Raw genomic sequence first — 18,554 nt, forward strand, 5'->3', positions numbered from 1 at the left:
TCACATAGGTTGCTATAAGATCTAATACTAATATACGTAAGCGCCGATTTCAAAACAATTTAACCAACATCCAACTCATTATCGAAGTAACAATCAACAATAACTCCACAATTTATACCACTAACTCCCGTTCCAAGATATCTTCACTCTCATCTCGTTATTGACCGACCGTCCTAATTGATTCCCCCCAATAACCCCCCACAACAAATTGTATTGTGTCGAAAGCCGTTATTATTTTGCGAACCAATACTCGATGTTATTCCAATATGTAGTGTTACATTTCATTCTGTGTAATCCTGAAAGAGAAATGATTCTGTTTGTCTCTCACCCTATTTCATTGCTAAAAGCTTTGGTTATGTTATTGAAGATTGCCGCGTCCGTACTAAGTACTAACGTACTACCATCAGAACCGGATTTCGAGGTACTGGCGCAACTCAGGTGAGGCCCCAAATTATTACCGACTTTAAAAAAAATGTTCAAGTTTTAAAATTTATTGTCAGCAAATTAAATTATTTTACAAAGAATTTAGTAAATTAGTTAAGTGCAAATATTGTTGGTAAAAACGTGAAAAAATAGTGTTTGAAAAAAAAACCTAAGAGATACTGACCCGTCAAAACTTAGATATATTTTATCTATATTATGGGCGCCACTGTCTTGTGGAGACCTCGGGTTCATCTGCCTTCTACCGGCTCTACCTACCAGTGGTATTTACCATAGACCTTTATCTAAAGTATTTCCGAAACGATTCGTCTTCCTTTCTGTTTCATACTCACACAGTTAAGGTATTTGCTAGGTCTGTAGTTCCGGGACTAGAATAGGGCTACGGTATCCCCTGCCTGTCATAAGAGGCGACTAAAAGGGGGCTTCCGGGGTTGCGGGCGGCAAGAGTGGGAGCTCGAATCGTCCAGAAAGCGACCCCGGAAGGACGGCGGCATGTGTGGTCGCATACCGTCGTGAACACCAGATGGTGTGGGAGCAGCGAAAACTGCTCTCACAGGGTAGAGCCCGGCGGAGCATCGCGCTTGAAGGACTCCGGTTGCATTCCGTCGGAGATCCCGGAGTTCTCCAACAAGCGCTGAGGACGGCCACCGGGGAGTTTTAGTGCGGTAAAAATCCTACATAACCCGGCGTCGCTCCCCCGTCGTCGGGTACCTTTTGAAGGTTTCCCCGTCGTTAAGAAAAAAAAATGGTATAAACGTAAAACCTGGAAATATTAAAGGTCAAGTACACTTTTTGTGGTTCTTCTCAGAAATCACCATAGACATACTTGTTTCTGCCTTATAACAGATGTGTTCTGGTTAGATTGGTATAGTAAGCGACCTACTTATCCAAGACATTCTTACTTGTGTTCAGTGATTGCATCGCATCTGTGGTCGACTTAAGACCTCTGTGGAAGACTCTAATATCTGGGATTGATTACAGATGCAGTATACGGTAGTACCATCAGGTGGATTACACGCTCGTTTCCTGTTTCAATATTATAAAAATGTAGATAACTTCTAGAAGAACAACAACAGGAATAAAAACAACAAATCGCTACATAATGCATAAAATGTTCAGACATACACACTTTCTGCCCATAAATAAATCCCGCAAAAAATATCCAGTATGCATTCCGCCTAAATGGTCGGCTTAAACGCTTCTTTACATTGATTTTCCGGTTGAAAAGAAGTAGCGTGCGAGCAATTAAGCGAGTAAACATGGGGACGGGGAAGCTACCCCTTGGTGCGGTTATTTTTGTTGCCAACCGCTCAAAGGATATTGTAGTAAATACGCCATAAAGTCCGTCAACGCTGTAGCGTTATTTTTCCGTAAAACGAAACCACTTACCATTGAATGGAAGATGTCAATTTGATGACAAAATACGAGTTGCTGTATAGTAGATCGTTCCTAGATAGAGGTCTACTTGTCCCTGAAGTTTCGGGACCAGAATAGGGCTACGGTATCCCCTGCCTGTCGTAAGAGGCGACTAAAAGGGGGCTTCCGGGGTTGCGGGCGGCAAGAGTGGGTAGCTCGAACCGCCCGGTAAGCGACCCCGGGAAGGGCGGTATGTGTGGTCGCATACCGTCGTACGCACCAGACGGTGTGGCGAGCGTCAAGCTCACCTGGGCAGAGCCCGACGGGGCAACGCGCTAAGAGGACTCCGGTTGCGTTCCTTTGGAGATCCCGGAGCCCTCTACGCAGCGCCGAGGACGGCCACCGGGGGGGTTTTAGTGCGGTAAAAATCCCACATAACCCTGCGTCGCTCCCACGGCGCCGGGTACCTTTTGAAGGTTTCCCCCTCGTAAACAAAAAAAAAAAAAAAAGATAGAGGTCTACTATATACTAATTAGACTTGCCCTCCGGGGCATTTCAATCGTCGAAAAAATACGTCAAACTCAAATACGATTGTAAAATTGGTTTCTGTGGTAATCGTCGACGGGAAAAATTGTAACTATAAATATTATGAGGTCTTCAGTGAAAATGATAGAGAAAATAATAAAATTAGGATTAAAAACTACATACTTCGAAACAGTTGCTACCAACGTAAGTATGATGGTTTATTTTTTAAACCGTGCAGTATGCACGTATTATGTAAAAAGAGAGGTTAGTAAAGGCCTGGCCACACAGAGCGCGTATTCTAGCGCCGCGCTAGGGCGTTAGCGCTAGCAGTAAATCCTGACGCCGCTGAGTTGTATTGTACTGAGTTACTAGTGTGCGTGTACGCGTACGCGCGGTCTCGTGCGCGCGCGCGTAATTTTTCCCATACAATGACGCTTGTACGCAAATCTGTAATAAAATACAACGCCCGGCGACAAGAACGCCGAGCGCGGCGACAGGCGTACGCGTATGCGCTCTGTGTGACCGCTCAGTAGCAACCCCGGCGCTACAACTCGGCGTTAGAGCGCGGCGTCAGGATTTTGTTCCAGCGATGACGCCTAGCGCGGCGCTATAATACGTGGTCTGTTTGGCCGGGCTTTAAGAACTGCACGGCTTAAAATATATATCCTGACTAATATTATAAATACGAATGTGAGATTGTTTATTTGCTACATTTTCTCACCTCAACTACATTATCAATAGTCATTAAATTTTGTACACATGTTGTCAGAGGTTCAGAAAAGGACGTAGAGTACCTTTATCTCGTAAAACTACTGTTCCCGAGGGATAGATAAAACCTTCGCGAGCGAATCCGCGAATAAAAGCTAGTCATCATATATCTTGGTAACTATTGCGAAGTTGTTTGTATCCTAACTTTATAATTCCTCAAAGCATCACCTAAGGCTATATTACTAAAGAAAATAATATTTGCTCATAAATAAATAACTATCAGAATTAATTACGTGCTTAATCAAATGAACACCAAAGAAAGATATCTGTTTATTCGGCCAGAAAATGAAAAGTGAGTTCATTCAACAACTTTTATAATTAATAATTCGTTATGGGGATGCTAATGACGTTTTAATGAATATTGAATAGAGCTTACAATTGATGATGTTTTGAATTTAGCACTAATTAAATGAAAATGGACTGAAGTTTGAAGATTGTTTTATAAATACAAATTGGGAGTGGGCGTAGTGAAATTGACATTAAAATGCCTGTGAAGGTTCTTCGAAAATGTAGTTTTGATACGTAATGGATGTAGCGAATGCATTTGAAGGTGGTGGACTTTGACTTGTACATCAAATGTAATCGATTATGAATATCATTGGCGTTCTAAGGTGACTCAGGATATTTTTCTGGTTTAGGCTATAGTTTACGGCGCAGGCTTTGAGACTTTTAGAACCTTCAGACGTGAGGATTCTTCACGAAATGTTAAAGAGTATGAGTTTTTATGCTCAACCATAAGAATATAGAATTCATGTCATATTCGAAGTCTGGTACATGAGTCGTTACCATTTAACATCATATGTACACAACATCGCTCAGCTCTGTTGTGATAGACAATCATATTTTCGTTCTTAATAAAGAAAAAGGTATGACGTCATTTCAACTCCACAATTAATTCACTAAAATAGGACAAACTTAAGTACTAAATTATTTTGTAGAAGCAATTCTTTCCAGCGATAAACAGCACGAACAACTAGACAATCAAATAGCCATTAAAACAATGGCCTTATAACCTAATAACTTAATGGTTCCACTAAAGAATATTGCAACGGTTCCGATCAAAATAATGGCCTGGAAAGCACTTTATGGATTGTTTTATCAATTCAAAAGAATATTCAATAACAAGGAACAGAAAAGAGAATTAGGAATATTTTTGCAAGTTTTCATCTTTTATTTTGTGTATCAGAGGGTGCATTTTGAAAAATATTTTGTTATTATTCGTCTTAGTTATAATTCCTCTACTTTTTACCTTCACTGCGCGTCGTCGTTGAATAGTTATTATTTATTTATAATTTGTTTGAACACGCTAATCCCTAGAAATACAGATCCGATCAACTAATCTTTTCAAATTTGATACATGATTTATGTACAAAGGCTTTAAGCTATAATTTATTAAAATCGGCTGTCCGGAATGAGGGATACAATAAACCAATTTTTTATTTCATGTTTGAGCTCTCTGAATCGCAAAGTTTTATACATAAAAGTGGTATTTTAAACTGGTCGTACCGTGTTAGCCGATGATTTAAATACTGATCTTGGTTAGAAGATATTATGAATAAAACTTTTTGCTGAATCATTAGGAAGATGCCTGCATTAAAAGTTGTTAAAATGGGTTTACTAGATAGAAATTGTGGAGAGAGCGGGAGAGTGTCCAGGGAAAGAGAGTTTTCTTAGTAAATTGCCTTTAATGTACCACTATTGGGCACGTTTAACGTTTAGTGGGCAAACTGTATTCTAAAAAATATTCTTATTTTGTTAAGATTTATATAAATATACGAGATTGTATGTCTCATTAGTAAACATTTAACTTTTTAAACGCGGGTGAAACTGCCGGGCACAGCTAGTCGGTTAATAATGAAAAATAATTAATTACAAATAATTATATACCCTTAATTACCGTAACAAGGTTTTGATCGTGCTATCTGCTCGATGTTTTAATTTTCATACAGTATTTTATTCCAAGGCTGAGTAGAATAAAGTATAATTTATTAGGGGTTTCTGACAGAGTACATGTATGCAATTTGTATTGTACAGTTAAAATGAAGTTTAAAGCATTCTCGCATAATTTTGACACGTTCTATACGTACGCAACTTTAAACTCAGTTCTAAGAATATGCTCCCTCAGTTATATTTACCGGGACGGAACGAAACTTAAATATTCGAGTTCCATATTCAAGATTATTTTCTACCTGGTATTTATCAGCTTGTTCAACTTTCTGCTCGTGTTCTTCAAGATTCAAACTGCCGATATCGTGATTATTAGCACATTCAAGGATTTCATCCAAATGACATTTATATTGGCTTATTTCCAACACCTTACCGATTTGTACTTCGTCTATAAGTATGGTAGAGAAACCGCCTTGGAGTACTTCAGGGTTTACGATCATGTTGACAGAACCCTAAACATGACTTATTATAATGTTATCAAGAGAAACATTTCTTACCTAATGATCTTCATCACAATTTCTGCTGTATCGTGCATTTTATTTGATGGCTTCTTGAGGTATATGTTTGTTAATTGGAGTAATGCAACTATTGAATGTCTAAACAATTTATATTTTTTGGTCCTGATACTGATCGTCATCGATATTATCGCACATATAACTCAAGTACAATTTCGTTTAAAACTGATGGGCGATGTACTAGAAGATTTTTATTTGTCGACTGAATCGTTACCAGAAGTTATGAAGGAAATAATCATAACCATAAAAGATCAACCGAAAAATGAAAAAGTTACGAATCATTTAGATTTATTAAAGACGATTTGTCTTAATCGAAATTATTCAATTCTAAAACTTAGTAGATGCTACTTGCTGTTACTCGAGCAAACAGATTTTATTAACACTATTTTTGGAATCAGGGTAAGAGGTGTAAATCTAATAACATACCTTACCTATATATCCATTATATATCGGAAAGTTGTAGACAAAACGGTTAACTTATGTTTCAGATGTTGTCAACGTATATCATTTTTCTGATTGACGTCACGATTTTGTTAAATTTGCTGATAAGAATAATGTTAGGAGCATTGGTACAGTATATATTGAGTATCTGATTTCACAATTAATAAAACGATCAATTTAAATTTTTGAAGTTATTTATTATATTTTAGGTAGTAAAAGTTAATATCTCGATATGGTATCCACTGGCATCAATCATCTTACATCTCTACACTCGTGGCTCTATCATTTTGTGTGCACTGTATAGAGTGGAGCAGAATTTCAAGGAATTGAAACGGATAGTACGAGTCGTGGACCTCATACTTATTAATAAGAAGATAAGTAGGTTTATGTCATATAATTTCCATTTATAAAAACTGAATGAAAACAACAATGGACATAAGATCTACAAATAAGAATATGCAAAGAGCAAATGGATATAAAAAGGACAAAATCTTACGATTTTGATAGATTTTTACTAATGATAGATTTATTTTCAGACATTGAAACGAAGGATGCATTGAAACAGCTTCGAGACCTGGTAATATCGAGGCCTGTCCAGTTCCATGCAGTTAACTTCTTCACGCTCGACTACCGATTGCTAGTCTCCATAACATCTGTGGTTGTCACGTACACATTAATTTTCTTGCAGTATGTGAAATAAAGGAATAGGAATAAATGTTTCTTAGGAATGGTGTTGTCCTGCTAATTCATCATCAATAAATCAGTAAGGCTCTACAGAAACCTAATGTTAGCATGCGTTTCTTTGTAAAATATAAATTTCTAAATTATTATAAATGTCCAAATTATTATTATTGTAATTCTAATATCATGATTAATAAATAGTTAATTGAATATCTTCTGTTATTATATTATCTTTTGGATATCTTAATAGTTTCCACGTTTAACCTACATAACCCATGAATTAGGTTAGGTTAGGTTACTCACTCAATAACTAAAACTTATTTGTACCGTCTAACTATGTAAAACGATCTGTAGTTCTTTACTACATTTTATTTGCTGATGGCAATTCTGCTGATACATATCTATGTTTACTGACGAGCAATTAAAAGATGAGTGCGTTGATAATAATGCCTATAAAATAGCGAAGCTATATGGCAGTCAGTTTTATGTTAAAAGCATGTTGGTTTCAACAATAAAGGTTCGTGATGTGCGTAGAAGTAATGAAATATATGGTACTTTTTACACGGTTAAAATATTAAATTCAGTTTTAAGACTAGTTGGCCTCAGTTGCATATATCATGACGGATCGAAAATTAAATATTCTTGGTCGATAACTAAAAATCTTCTCCTATCACTCACGTTTGCAGCCTTAAACGGGTTCAATCTTTTCCGCAAGCTTAGTATGATGGAAGGGCATTTCACGTTTACGTTTAAAGACTTCATCAAGATTTTATTTTTATTTGGATATGTGCAATATATCATTGATTTGTACTGCGTTCACAAATATGGAAGACAGATTTGCTTGGAGTACTTCAACATTTTCGACCACATCGATAAAATATTGGGCATGGAATATTACAACAACATCAGGAAGTTAATTATTAGAACCCTGATTACTTTTACTACTTTTGCGGTAATCAGTACTGTTTTCGACGTAGGTGCCTGGTACATCAGCAGTGGTTCGATATTCATTGCAGTGAACATGTTTGATTATATTTACGTTATATTGAGACAATTAACCATTGCTGATTATATAGCACAGGTCACTCAAATCGAGTATCGCCTAAAATTTCATGAAAATTTACTTCATGACTTTTATATGATGTGTGAAACTCTACCAGGTGTGATAAAAGATATAGTAGCAGAAAAAGGTATGAATAAATGTAGAAAAAGAATAAATTCTGTACAGATAATACCAGATAAGATCAGAATACTTGATCAGATCACGAGACTTGGTAGCTGTAATTTACTAATTCTCGAACAAACGGCATATACAAATTCTATGTATGGGATAAGGGTAAGAATACAAATTGTAATGAAATAACTAAGTATTTTATAAATAATAGAAATATATTGAAGTTTTACTATTTAAGGTAATGGCAGCATGTTTGACTATATTGATAGACATGATTATTTTAATGAACGTAGCTATACGAATTTTGGTGGGAACTATTGTAAGTACAAAATTGTTTATAATACCAAATTTAAATTGCCGCATTAAGTTTAAGATATTTAACGATAAAATAGATAGATTATATAAGACCATGTTGGTAGAAAACGTTTGCTGACATTTTTGTTAAGTATGATTATAAAAATAATATCTACGTCATGGTCATTTTCTTATTTTACTGTTATGTGTAAAGGAGGTTACATTTTTTATGTTGTTGTAAATAAATAGATTGTTTGTTTCCTTAATAAATAGATAAAATGTTTTAGTCCTTTGTAATGTAACATTGGTACTGAATGTTAATACATACGGTACCAATGTTCTGATGAAGGAATTAATGGATTTATTTGTTAAAAAACATGCGTTGTTTAATATATGTTACATTGTGTAGTATTTGTAATAATTAGTATTATGAAATTGTATGTTTTACTTAAAGGCCTTGAGCACTTTAATAAAATTGCCTTTCGTGTCGAGTATTTTCAGACTATTTTTATGCGCTTTGGTGCTTCTATGTGCAATGCATAGATGTGAACAAACATACAAACAAAATGAACATCTAATCCTACTTATTTACTACTTGTTAAACAACAAGAGAATTTGTAAGTCAAATGTATTTAAACAAATATGTAAAGATGCTTGCAATGTACTTTTTAATCTATTGACAGCCTTCAATAAGAGTCTTGAACTTGGGCTTCACTATGCTTGTGATGCTAAGATGGATGATGCTGATTCCAGCGATTTTCAGTTTTAGTCTGTTTTCTTTAGGCCATGAGGTCTCCTTATATTTAGTACCAGTTAAATAATATATCCATTGCAGTGAATATGTTTGATGGTGGACTGCATGCTCGTCTGCTACTCCTATATAATATAAAAATAACCTTAATATACATAGTTAACGATATAACAATATTAACCAAAGAATAAAAAAGCATCTTCACTAACATTTAAGTTGCTATACTAATTACTAAGATTACAATTCTTTTTATTTTCAGCCACAGAAATGAAAGAAACTCTTATAAATCTTCAAGCTTTGATGACCGCATGACCTATACAATTTCACGCATTAAAATTTTATAAATACGACTACACCCTACTTCTATCAGTCACGTCTGTAGTTGTTACTTATACTATGATATTTTTGCAGAATTTCAAATAAGTATAATTCGTATTCGTATTATTAGTTCACTAATTTGTGCAACCGACATTAACTCAAGATGTTTCATTATCATATAAATTTATTAGTTCGCCCTAGTCTATATAATTAGTCATCTGAAACCTTTTTGTAATATTGATATTTTTTATCATTATTTTCCAATTAATATATTGTCGTTTTCAATATTGTCGTTTTCATAAGAAATATAATACACTTAAACACAAAATATTCGTTTTCAATTATTTGATGGACCCAAAATATTGCCTTGTAATATAATTGATCAATTTCTGTAATACGGGATTTAATTAAAAGATTCGCGTGTTGATAGAACGTGTCAACAAAAACCAGTCAAGTCCCTGACACACTCATGTCGATTTCGAAAATGAACGTTCGCGACGTGCGTGGAAGAAGTGAAAAAGTGGACGCATTTTATACTCTGAAACCTTTGAATTTCGTGTTGAGCTTGTTCGGCCTTAATTGCATCTATCGAGATCGCGATGGCACTTTTCTAAAATCCGATTGGTCCTGGCCCAAAGTTTCGTTTCTGATACTCCTATTCGGTAGCTTGACTTTGTGCAATTTATACAATAAGTTAAATATTTGGAACGGTGTCATGACTTTTACGTTTCAAGACGTCGCACATATGGTCTTCTTAATTGGATACTTCCATTATTTGCTAGACTTGTTTTACGTTCACAAATACGGGAAAGATAAACATTTGGTTTATTTTCGGGTATATGAGCACATTGACGGCGTTCTGGGTATGATTTACTTCAGGGAAATTCGAAGAAAAACGATTAATCTGTTAATTTCCTTCACTGCGATGAGCATCATTAGTAGTGTAGCAGATTCTGCTGCTTGGCTCATAAGTTTAGGGATACCACTTATTGTTGCAGATTTTATCGATTACATTTTTATTATAATACGAAACCTCGGCATGGCTGATGCCATATCTCAGTTTACTCAGGTTTTTTATAGGCTTAGGAATATTGGAGATTTACTTAAAGAATATCACTCGTTAAGCGAGACTGCACCGGGTGTAAAATATATTAATGATAAGAAGAATGCCATCAGAAAAGTATGGAAGAGGACAACTCATCCACTTTCAATTAGAACCATGGATCAATATGAGTTCTTGATAACGAAGCTTAGTGAATGTTATTTGCTGATTCTTAAGCAATGTGACCATATTAATGCCATGTATGGAGTCAGGGTAAATTATATCAGCATTTTGCAAAATTATTATATTACCAGTTAATTTAACAAACTACAGTTAAATTTTGTTCAATGTTTTGAAAAACATGTTTTTTTATTTACTTATTATAGTCTAGGTACTGTAATTTTTCAGATTTTGATGATATGTTTAACTAATTTAATAGATGTTATAACATTACTAAACATAGCCATAAGGATCGCTCTGGGTTCATTGGTAAGTAAATTATAGATCAAGATTTTATTTAAACGTGGTTTACCATTTTAAAATTACTATTGTATACAATTAGTACGAAGGTACGCCAATTGGTCAGAAACTACTCCTCTCAAACGATGGGCCCTATATTCGATTTCTCTTAAAATGTTCACTTGGCCAGGGGGGTTGACTGTAGCCTAAACTCCTGAGCCTATAATTCTGAGAGAAGACACGTGCGCAGTAGTAGGGCTGTAATGGGGTTGACGAGGACTTTTATACGATATTATACGTGTTCCTACAGGATGTTAAAAATTCAATTTATACAAAGTTATACCATGTACATACATATATTTTAATATTTTCTGTTACCCACAGGTGGTACCGCATGGTCTTCTGCCGATATTATCAAGTTTATTAAGAATATTAGCATGTACCCTTATGCTTGTATTCGAAGTATACAGATGCGAGCAAAACTACAGTCAAGTTGAAAGGATAATTCGCTATGTAGACTACTTACTCATAACCAAGAAGATATGTGAGTATATTTTCAGATTATGTTATTTTAGGACCATATCTTTAACAAAATACCTTGAATTATTTATGCATTTGAAATACCTGGCAATGGCAATAGATTATTTCATTCTAAAGTGTCATTTTCATCTTTTAAAAACAGAAGGATTTGTTATTTTTCTGAACGTGGTATAGACCTATTTGCGTAGGTATATTCTTAGTAGTAAAGAAGAAATACACGTCGAAGTAGTAGCAGCTCCTGGATGATCAGAGAAAGTTTTGTAGAATAAAAGTATTTTTTATTACAGCTTTCGAGGCGAGAGACAAGCTACGGAACTTCCGCGCGCTGGTAATTTCGCGTCCCGTGCAGTTTCACGCCGTTAACTTTTACAAGCTCGACTGCACCTTGCTACTCTCCGTTGGATCTGTCGTCGTTACATATACTATGATCTTGCTGCAGAATATGTCGTAAATTAACTAAGTGTGTAATAAAATTATTTGAGAAATTAAACTGTACCGATTGTTTAAGCACAATTAGATATTTTTAAATGCTAGTAAAATGATTACCAATTTTACTTAAAAACTACTTACATTGATAAATTTATCAATATTATCAAATAAATACATCAATAATATCGTCGTTATTACTTCTCACCTGTCACCATATCGTACAAATATGGAAATTAAAAAACATTTAAACACAATATATTCCTTTCCAATTATTTGATGGAACCGAAACATAGCCCTTTTACATGATTGATCTATTATTGTAATAAGCGATTCAATTACCGTGTTGATAGAGACAACCAGTCAAGTCTTCGACACACTCATGTCGATTCCGATAATGAACGTTCGTAACGTGCGTGGACGAAATGAAAATCTCGACGCATTTTATACTCTTAAACCTTTGAATTTCGTGTTAAGGATGCTTGGTCTTAATTGCATCTATCGCGATGGGGCTGTTCTAAAATATGATTGGTCCGTGGCTAAAACTACGATTCTGATACTTCTATTCGGTGGTTTGAATGTATTCAGTTTGTACTATAAATTGTATATTTGGAATGGAGTCATATCTTTCACGTTTAAAGATGCCATACAAATTGTCTTCATATTCGGATACTTTCAGTATTTGTTAGATTTGTTTTACGTTCACAAATACGGGAGAGATCAACTTTTAGAGTATTTTCGTATATATGAACGTATTGATAGCGTTCTGGGCAAGACTTACTTTAGAGAAATTCGGAGCAGTACCATTCATTTATTAATTTCCTTCACTGCTATCAGTTTTATTAGTAGTGTCATTGATTTTTCTGCTTGGCTCATGACTTTTGGCATGCCAGTTGTTGTTACATTTTTTATCGATTACACCTACGTTATGATAAGAAATTTCAGCATTGCTGATGTAATAGCACAGGTTACTCAAGTTTTATATAGGCTTAAAAGTATCGGAGATTTATTAAAAGAATATCATTCGTTGAGCGAGATTGCACCGGGTGTTAAAGACATTATAGATGAGAAATATAGTAGTAGGAAAGTATGGAAGAAGACGTCTCATCTAGTTCCATTTAAAACTATCGATCAGTATGAGTTTTTAATAACGAAGCTTAGTGGATGCTATTTGCTGATTCTTGAACAATGTGACCATATTAATGCAATGTATGGAGTCAGGGTAATTTCTTTACAATGATTTATTTTAAACATTATTATTGGTATACTAGCGTTCATATTTAAATGAATTTTAATTGAGTTGCTTTGACTATAAGTTCCAGTTCATTTATTAAGGCTTACCGTAATTTTCAGACATTGGCGATATGTTTGAGTAATTTAATAGACATAATTATTTTATTAAATCTAGCCATAAGGATTTCTCTGGATTCAATGGTAAGTAAATTATATTGTAATAAGAAGATATGTACTCGTATATCTTTGTATATTACGTAGGTGATATCCAAAGACGAAAAAATAATAATGTCACAACAAGATTTTATTGCGAAAATATTTACTATCTTTTTTTAAGAATAATATTACTTAAATAACTGCTTCGGTCTTATAATATATATACGTGTAAAGCCTATGAAAAGTTTCAATGTACACATTCTCATATATTATTCTCATTTATGCGATATCTCTTATAACTATATTTTTTTGTCGTTTTTCATTACTCGTGCCTTTATCCATAGCGAGTTTACTATCATGGCATTTATCCAGCATTATCAAGTTTAATACGGACATTGGCGTGCGCTTTGGTACTAGTTTACGAAGTATACAGATGTCAACAGACCTACAATGAGATTAACAGAATTATCCGCTATGTAGACTATTTACTCATCACCAAGAATATATGTGAGTATATTTTTCTTTCATTTCAAGTGTACTACTTTTCATTACATCTTCATATCGTTGCATGAAACCACAAATATTTCATGTTTGTTTTATGTATATTGTAATTTTATTGTCATCCATAATACCTAATTTATTGTTAGGTTATTTACTGAGTTCTAAATTGTTGTCTTTTGGGACATCCTTGTATGCATCCAGCCCTCTCGTTTACGGCAACAACTTTTTTCGCGCTAAAAGTTTTAATAAATAAATATTATATTTTTTAATAATGGAATTATCTTTTGTTTCCTTCCGTATCTTTCCGTTTACGAAACACCTTTTAAAGTGGTAGCGCGTTGATATTTAAAGAGTTGAGTTCCATAAGAACCAAATTTTATAATAATGAATACCATTTGAACTTGAATAACATTTAAATTTCTTTAATTTTAATAACAATGTCAAATCATTTTCAAATTATATTCGTTACAGCTTTCGAAGCGAGAGACAAGCTACGGAACTTCCGCGCGCTGGTAATTTCGCGTCCCGTGCAGTTTCACGCCGTTAACTTTTACAAGCTCGACTGCACCTTGCTACTCTCCGTTGGATCTGTAGTCGTTACATATACTATGATCTTGCTGCAGAATATGGATTAAAGTGATGTTTTCGTCGGCGAATTAGGCAATGAAATTTCAAGCAGTAATCCTTAAGAGTTATTGATTTCCTTAATGTCTGCACATCTAAACTAACTTAAGTTATGTATGATGTAGGGTTAAATTGTTCTACAAATTAAATTATTGTAACAACATTTTTAACTTTGCGTTGTTACACTTTATATGTTCTTAAATGCTAGTGAAATGATTTGTAAAACACTGAATACTAAACATTAATTAATTAATTGTCTTTTCATTGCAAATTCGTGTAAATTTTATTTAATTTAATTACAACTAATACTAATACTATTTTTTTAACACTAATTTTAATTTACATCTAAAAACTACATATTTGTAATATGAATACATTTAACTTCATTACTTTCGAGGTATGTGAATAACAGGTGAATAAATAGGAAATAGAAGTTTCATATTCAGAACTGTTGTGGCGTAATCAGAAAGTGTATGTGAGCAGTCTGACACCAAATGAGTTCCAGATAGAATTGTGTAGCTCGCGAGTGAGTGATATAAAAGATATATATCTTCACCAAAAAGCTAATCACTCATCAACTCCGACGGATTTGAATTATATCTTTATATCCGCATCACATGGTTTAGTTCATAGATTCAAACGATTCCGGATATAAGATCTTCTTCAACTCAACAGTGTTATACTAGCTCGCGAGTCGCGAGTGAGCGATGAGTCAAATGAGCGACTGACTGAGAGTGAGTAGTGAGCCTGATTCGAGTCAAATGCGTTGATTGAGATATATAACAGTTACGGTTACGTATTAAACACTAAATTAAAATATTTTATTGCTAATACATGGAAACCGGGATATACAAATAGCGTTGGCTGTGATAATTCATATATAATTTCTTGCCAGTTTTGTATTAATTATAGGAATCAAAAATGTTGTCAAAACATTTTGATCTGATTCTCTGATATACTGATATAAAATGTCGCGTATCTTTACAGAGCTACTGAGCTAAATTGAGCTATTGAGCTAAAAGAGTGATATATATCACTGAGTTCAAAAGATATATATCACTCTTTTCACTTTAGTGATACATTTTGCGCAACTCTAGTTCCAGATTTAGTCCTCAGATCGGACTTAGAACCCTTTGGAGTATATTTGGAGGCATTTGTCCATGGCAGCTATGAATGTAGAAATTAATATATATGTGTCAGCTTTAAAAATATTTTAAATTATTAATACCTTATAACTATTAGTTACTTATATTACTTACATGTTATATACAAAGACAGACTTAATCCACAGGTTAACCCAAAATGTTAATAAACTTTAATAATTAAAGTTTATTAAACTTCATTACTGCTAAACTACTTAGTCTCTCCAATGTGCTCTAGATAATCCATAACCTATATATGCGAACACAGACAATTAGGCTTCATTCGCGCGGAATTCAGTGTTTGATTTTTTGCACATAAAGGGAATAGGCTGTGGAAACAACTGCGGTTAAATCCGTCATACATCAAATGCATGAATAAAGGCCTGGCCAAACAAAATGTATTGTAGCGCCGCGTACGGCGTAATTTACGCCGCGTTCTAGCGGCACTAAACAACGTACTATTTCAAAATCAATACATTGGTATCACATGTCTTTAATAGTTTTTGGACAATAGATTCGCTATTGAGATGTTGAGTGATTCAGATGTGGAAGAATTATTACGTTTGTGCCAATTATCATGATCAAAGGGAATAAAACAAAAATATTTTTTTTTTAAATTATATTTTTCTATAGTTTTTTATAAGTATCATTTATAATATATATAAATATCTATTATAAAGTAGAGTTTCCGAACGCTTACTATTCGTTTTTCAGTCGGAAAATAAATATTTTGCAAAATTACGCCCGGCGCTAGTACGCAAATCTGTAAAAAATGTTAAAAATCTTACGAATATTTAATAAGGTTGATAAGCAGAGATATATAACGGAAAATTCAATCATCATCTCTTCAACCCTGATAATGCAGAGGAGCCTCCTGCCTCAAGCATACATGTAAGATATCTGGAACTCACGAATATCTGTAACGTTATTTTTCCGCCAAACGAAACCACTTGCCAGTGAATGGAAGATGTAAATTTGATAAAAAAATACGAGTTTTTGTATAGTAGGACTGGCCATTATTGTAACCGAGATCTACTATTTACTAATTAGACTTGCCCTATTAGAAATTTCGATCGTCGCCGTAACTCAAAAACTTTTTAAAGGACAATGCCCATGAAAGTATGGACCGCCGTCCAGAGTTGCATCAAATTGTAAAATGTAGTTCGATTAACATATTCCATTTACTTTAAAAGGTAGTAAGTAGGTAAAAAAACCTGAAATAATCTAATCATGTTGCTAAATAATGTAAAAAATATAGATAAATGTGAAAGGTATATGTAAATACAAATAATCAGCAGCTTAAATAGATTCAGTAGCAAAAAACACTAATATTTCCAAGAAATTATTTTATTTGACTCAGTTACACAGTTTTGGTAGACACAAGTACAACAGTTTCATTATAATACATAATACAGTTTATCACAGATGATGATTTTATTCATCATACTCACACTCATTGAAAAAAGTATGTAAATATGGTGGTGGAACATTGAAGTCATTAAAGCGAGCCCAACTTAAAATTCATACCATAGTCAATACGTGTGTAACCACAAAAAGTACAAGCATTGACAAACACACAAGAACTAAATCTAAAAATAAAACGCCATTGCCTTCAAACGCCAAAACACCTTGCCATCAAATTGTCACTTTATACATCGTTTGTAATTATATTATTTGTTAGTCAAAACACTAATAGATCTTATTGAATTCCGAGTATAAAATACCGCCATTTTAATTTTTATGAACAACAATCAACATTTCGTCTTATTTTATCTTAAATGTAATCCTCTGTTCAAAGAAAGTATTTTGAACGACAAACTATGTAAAAAAAAAAACAAAAAATAATTTTAATATTAAGTACTTTCATTTTGACGCATGAGAAAAATCATTAGTCAAAACACTAATAGATATTATTGGAATTCCGAGTATAAAATACCGCCATTTTAATTTTTATAAACAACAATCAACATTTCGTCTTATTTTATCTTAAATGTAATCCCCTGTTCAAAGAAACTATTCTGAACAACAAACTATGTAAAAACAATCAAAAAATAATTTTAATATGAAATACTTTCATTTTGACGCATGAGAAAAATCATTAGTCAAAAGAAAATGGTCGATGGAATCCACTTGATGGAGAGTAGTCATTATCCCCCACCGAATGTAATCGATTCTCAATATCATTGGCTAACTACTTGTTGGTGACAACAGAACCACAGCAAAATAATAGGATGACGATGATTGAAAGGTGTCTCGGTACTTATTACTGGTTTAGGCAATAGTATATCGATGGGTTTAGGCTATAATAGTTTACGGCGCTGACTTTGACACTTTTAGAACTCTCAGTCGTGAGGATTCTTTATGGAAATTTAAAAAGTATGAGCATTTATGCTCGACCATAAGTACATAGAATTCATGCCATATTTGAAGTTTAGTATACGAGTCATTACCACTGAACATCGCTTATGTACATTGCATATGTACACAACATCGCTCATCTCTGCTGTTATAAACAATCATTGGTTCTTCCATAATAAAGAAAAAAATGGTTGCCTGTAAAGTCGGTTTTACGGGCGAAGATTTTACGTGACAACGTCTTTTTCTCGGTAGAATATTTATTGATATGAATATAATTAAATTGCACAATAGGAACAAGGAATTGAATGAAAATAAGAATTGCACAAATTTTAACTATAGAAATATATTTTGTTTAGTCTCTAGTGCTGCGCGCGCGGCAGACCGATCATAGTTGAGTGGGAGAGAGACGCAAGGCATTCGGCGGGCCTCTCTCTCGTTCGGTGACTCATCGTAACGTTACCGGGCGTTACACTTTTTCATAAGTGACTCCCAGCCGCAACCTAATTTAAGACGTTGTCACGTCAAAAGGTATGATGTCATTCCAACTACATAATGAATTCACTGAAATAGGACTTCAACCACAAAATTATTCTGTAGAAGCAATACTTTCCAGCGAAACAGCACGAACAACTAGACAATCAAATAGCCATTAAAACTATTGCCTTATAACCTAATAACTTAATGATTCCACTAAAGAATATTGCAACGATTCCGATCAAAATAAATGCCTGGAAAGCACTTTATGGATTGTTTTATTAACTCAAAAGAATATTCAATAACGACGAACATAAAAGAGAATTAGGAATATTTTTATAGGTTTTCATCTTTTATTTTATATCAGAGGGTGCATTTTGCAAATTTT

General features: G+C 33.9%; 4 protein-coding genes across 4 annotated transcripts; all 4 read left to right on the top strand.

Moving 5' to 3' along the window:
- Positions 1-5,375: 5,375 nt before the first annotated feature.
- Positions 5,376-6,693, top strand: LOC140752519 (uncharacterized). The gene is made up of 3 exons (XM_073086855.1): positions 5,376-5,951; positions 6,203-6,371; positions 6,530-6,693. The coding sequence occupies exons 1-3, from the start codon at positions 5,376-5,378 to the stop codon at positions 6,691-6,693; spliced, it is 909 nt and encodes a 302-aa protein (XP_072942956.1).
- Positions 6,694-7,398: 705 nt separating this feature from the next.
- LOC140752520 (uncharacterized) lies at positions 7,399-9,164 on the top strand. The gene is made up of 3 exons (XM_073086856.1): positions 7,399-8,010; positions 8,087-8,167; positions 9,153-9,164. Exons 1-3 carry the CDS (start codon positions 7,399-7,401, stop codon positions 9,162-9,164), a joined length of 705 nt encoding a protein of 234 aa, XP_072942957.1.
- Positions 9,165-10,250: 1,086 nt separating this feature from the next.
- LOC140752521 (uncharacterized) lies at positions 10,251-11,703 on the top strand. Its single transcript, XM_073086857.1, has 4 exons — positions 10,251-10,526; positions 10,662-10,742; positions 11,097-11,256; positions 11,540-11,703. Exons 1-4 carry the CDS (start codon positions 10,251-10,253, stop codon positions 11,701-11,703), a joined length of 681 nt encoding a protein of 226 aa, XP_072942958.1.
- A 372-nt stretch (positions 11,704-12,075) lies between these two features.
- LOC140752522 (uncharacterized) lies at positions 12,076-14,203 on the top strand. The gene is made up of 4 exons (XM_073086859.1): positions 12,076-12,900; positions 13,032-13,112; positions 13,412-13,574; positions 14,040-14,203. Exons 1-4 carry the CDS (start codon positions 12,076-12,078, stop codon positions 14,201-14,203), a joined length of 1,233 nt encoding a protein of 410 aa, XP_072942960.1.
- Positions 14,204-18,554: the final 4,351 nt, after the last annotated feature.

The sequence above is a fragment of the Epargyreus clarus genome, unplaced genomic scaffold (genome assembly GCF_041222505.1).
Source record: "Epargyreus clarus isolate Ecla_fem2 unplaced genomic scaffold, WU_Ecla_fem_2.2 ptg000024l, whole genome shotgun sequence".
In the NCBI taxonomy this organism is placed as follows: Eukaryota; Metazoa; Arthropoda; class Insecta; order Lepidoptera; family Hesperiidae; genus Epargyreus; species Epargyreus clarus.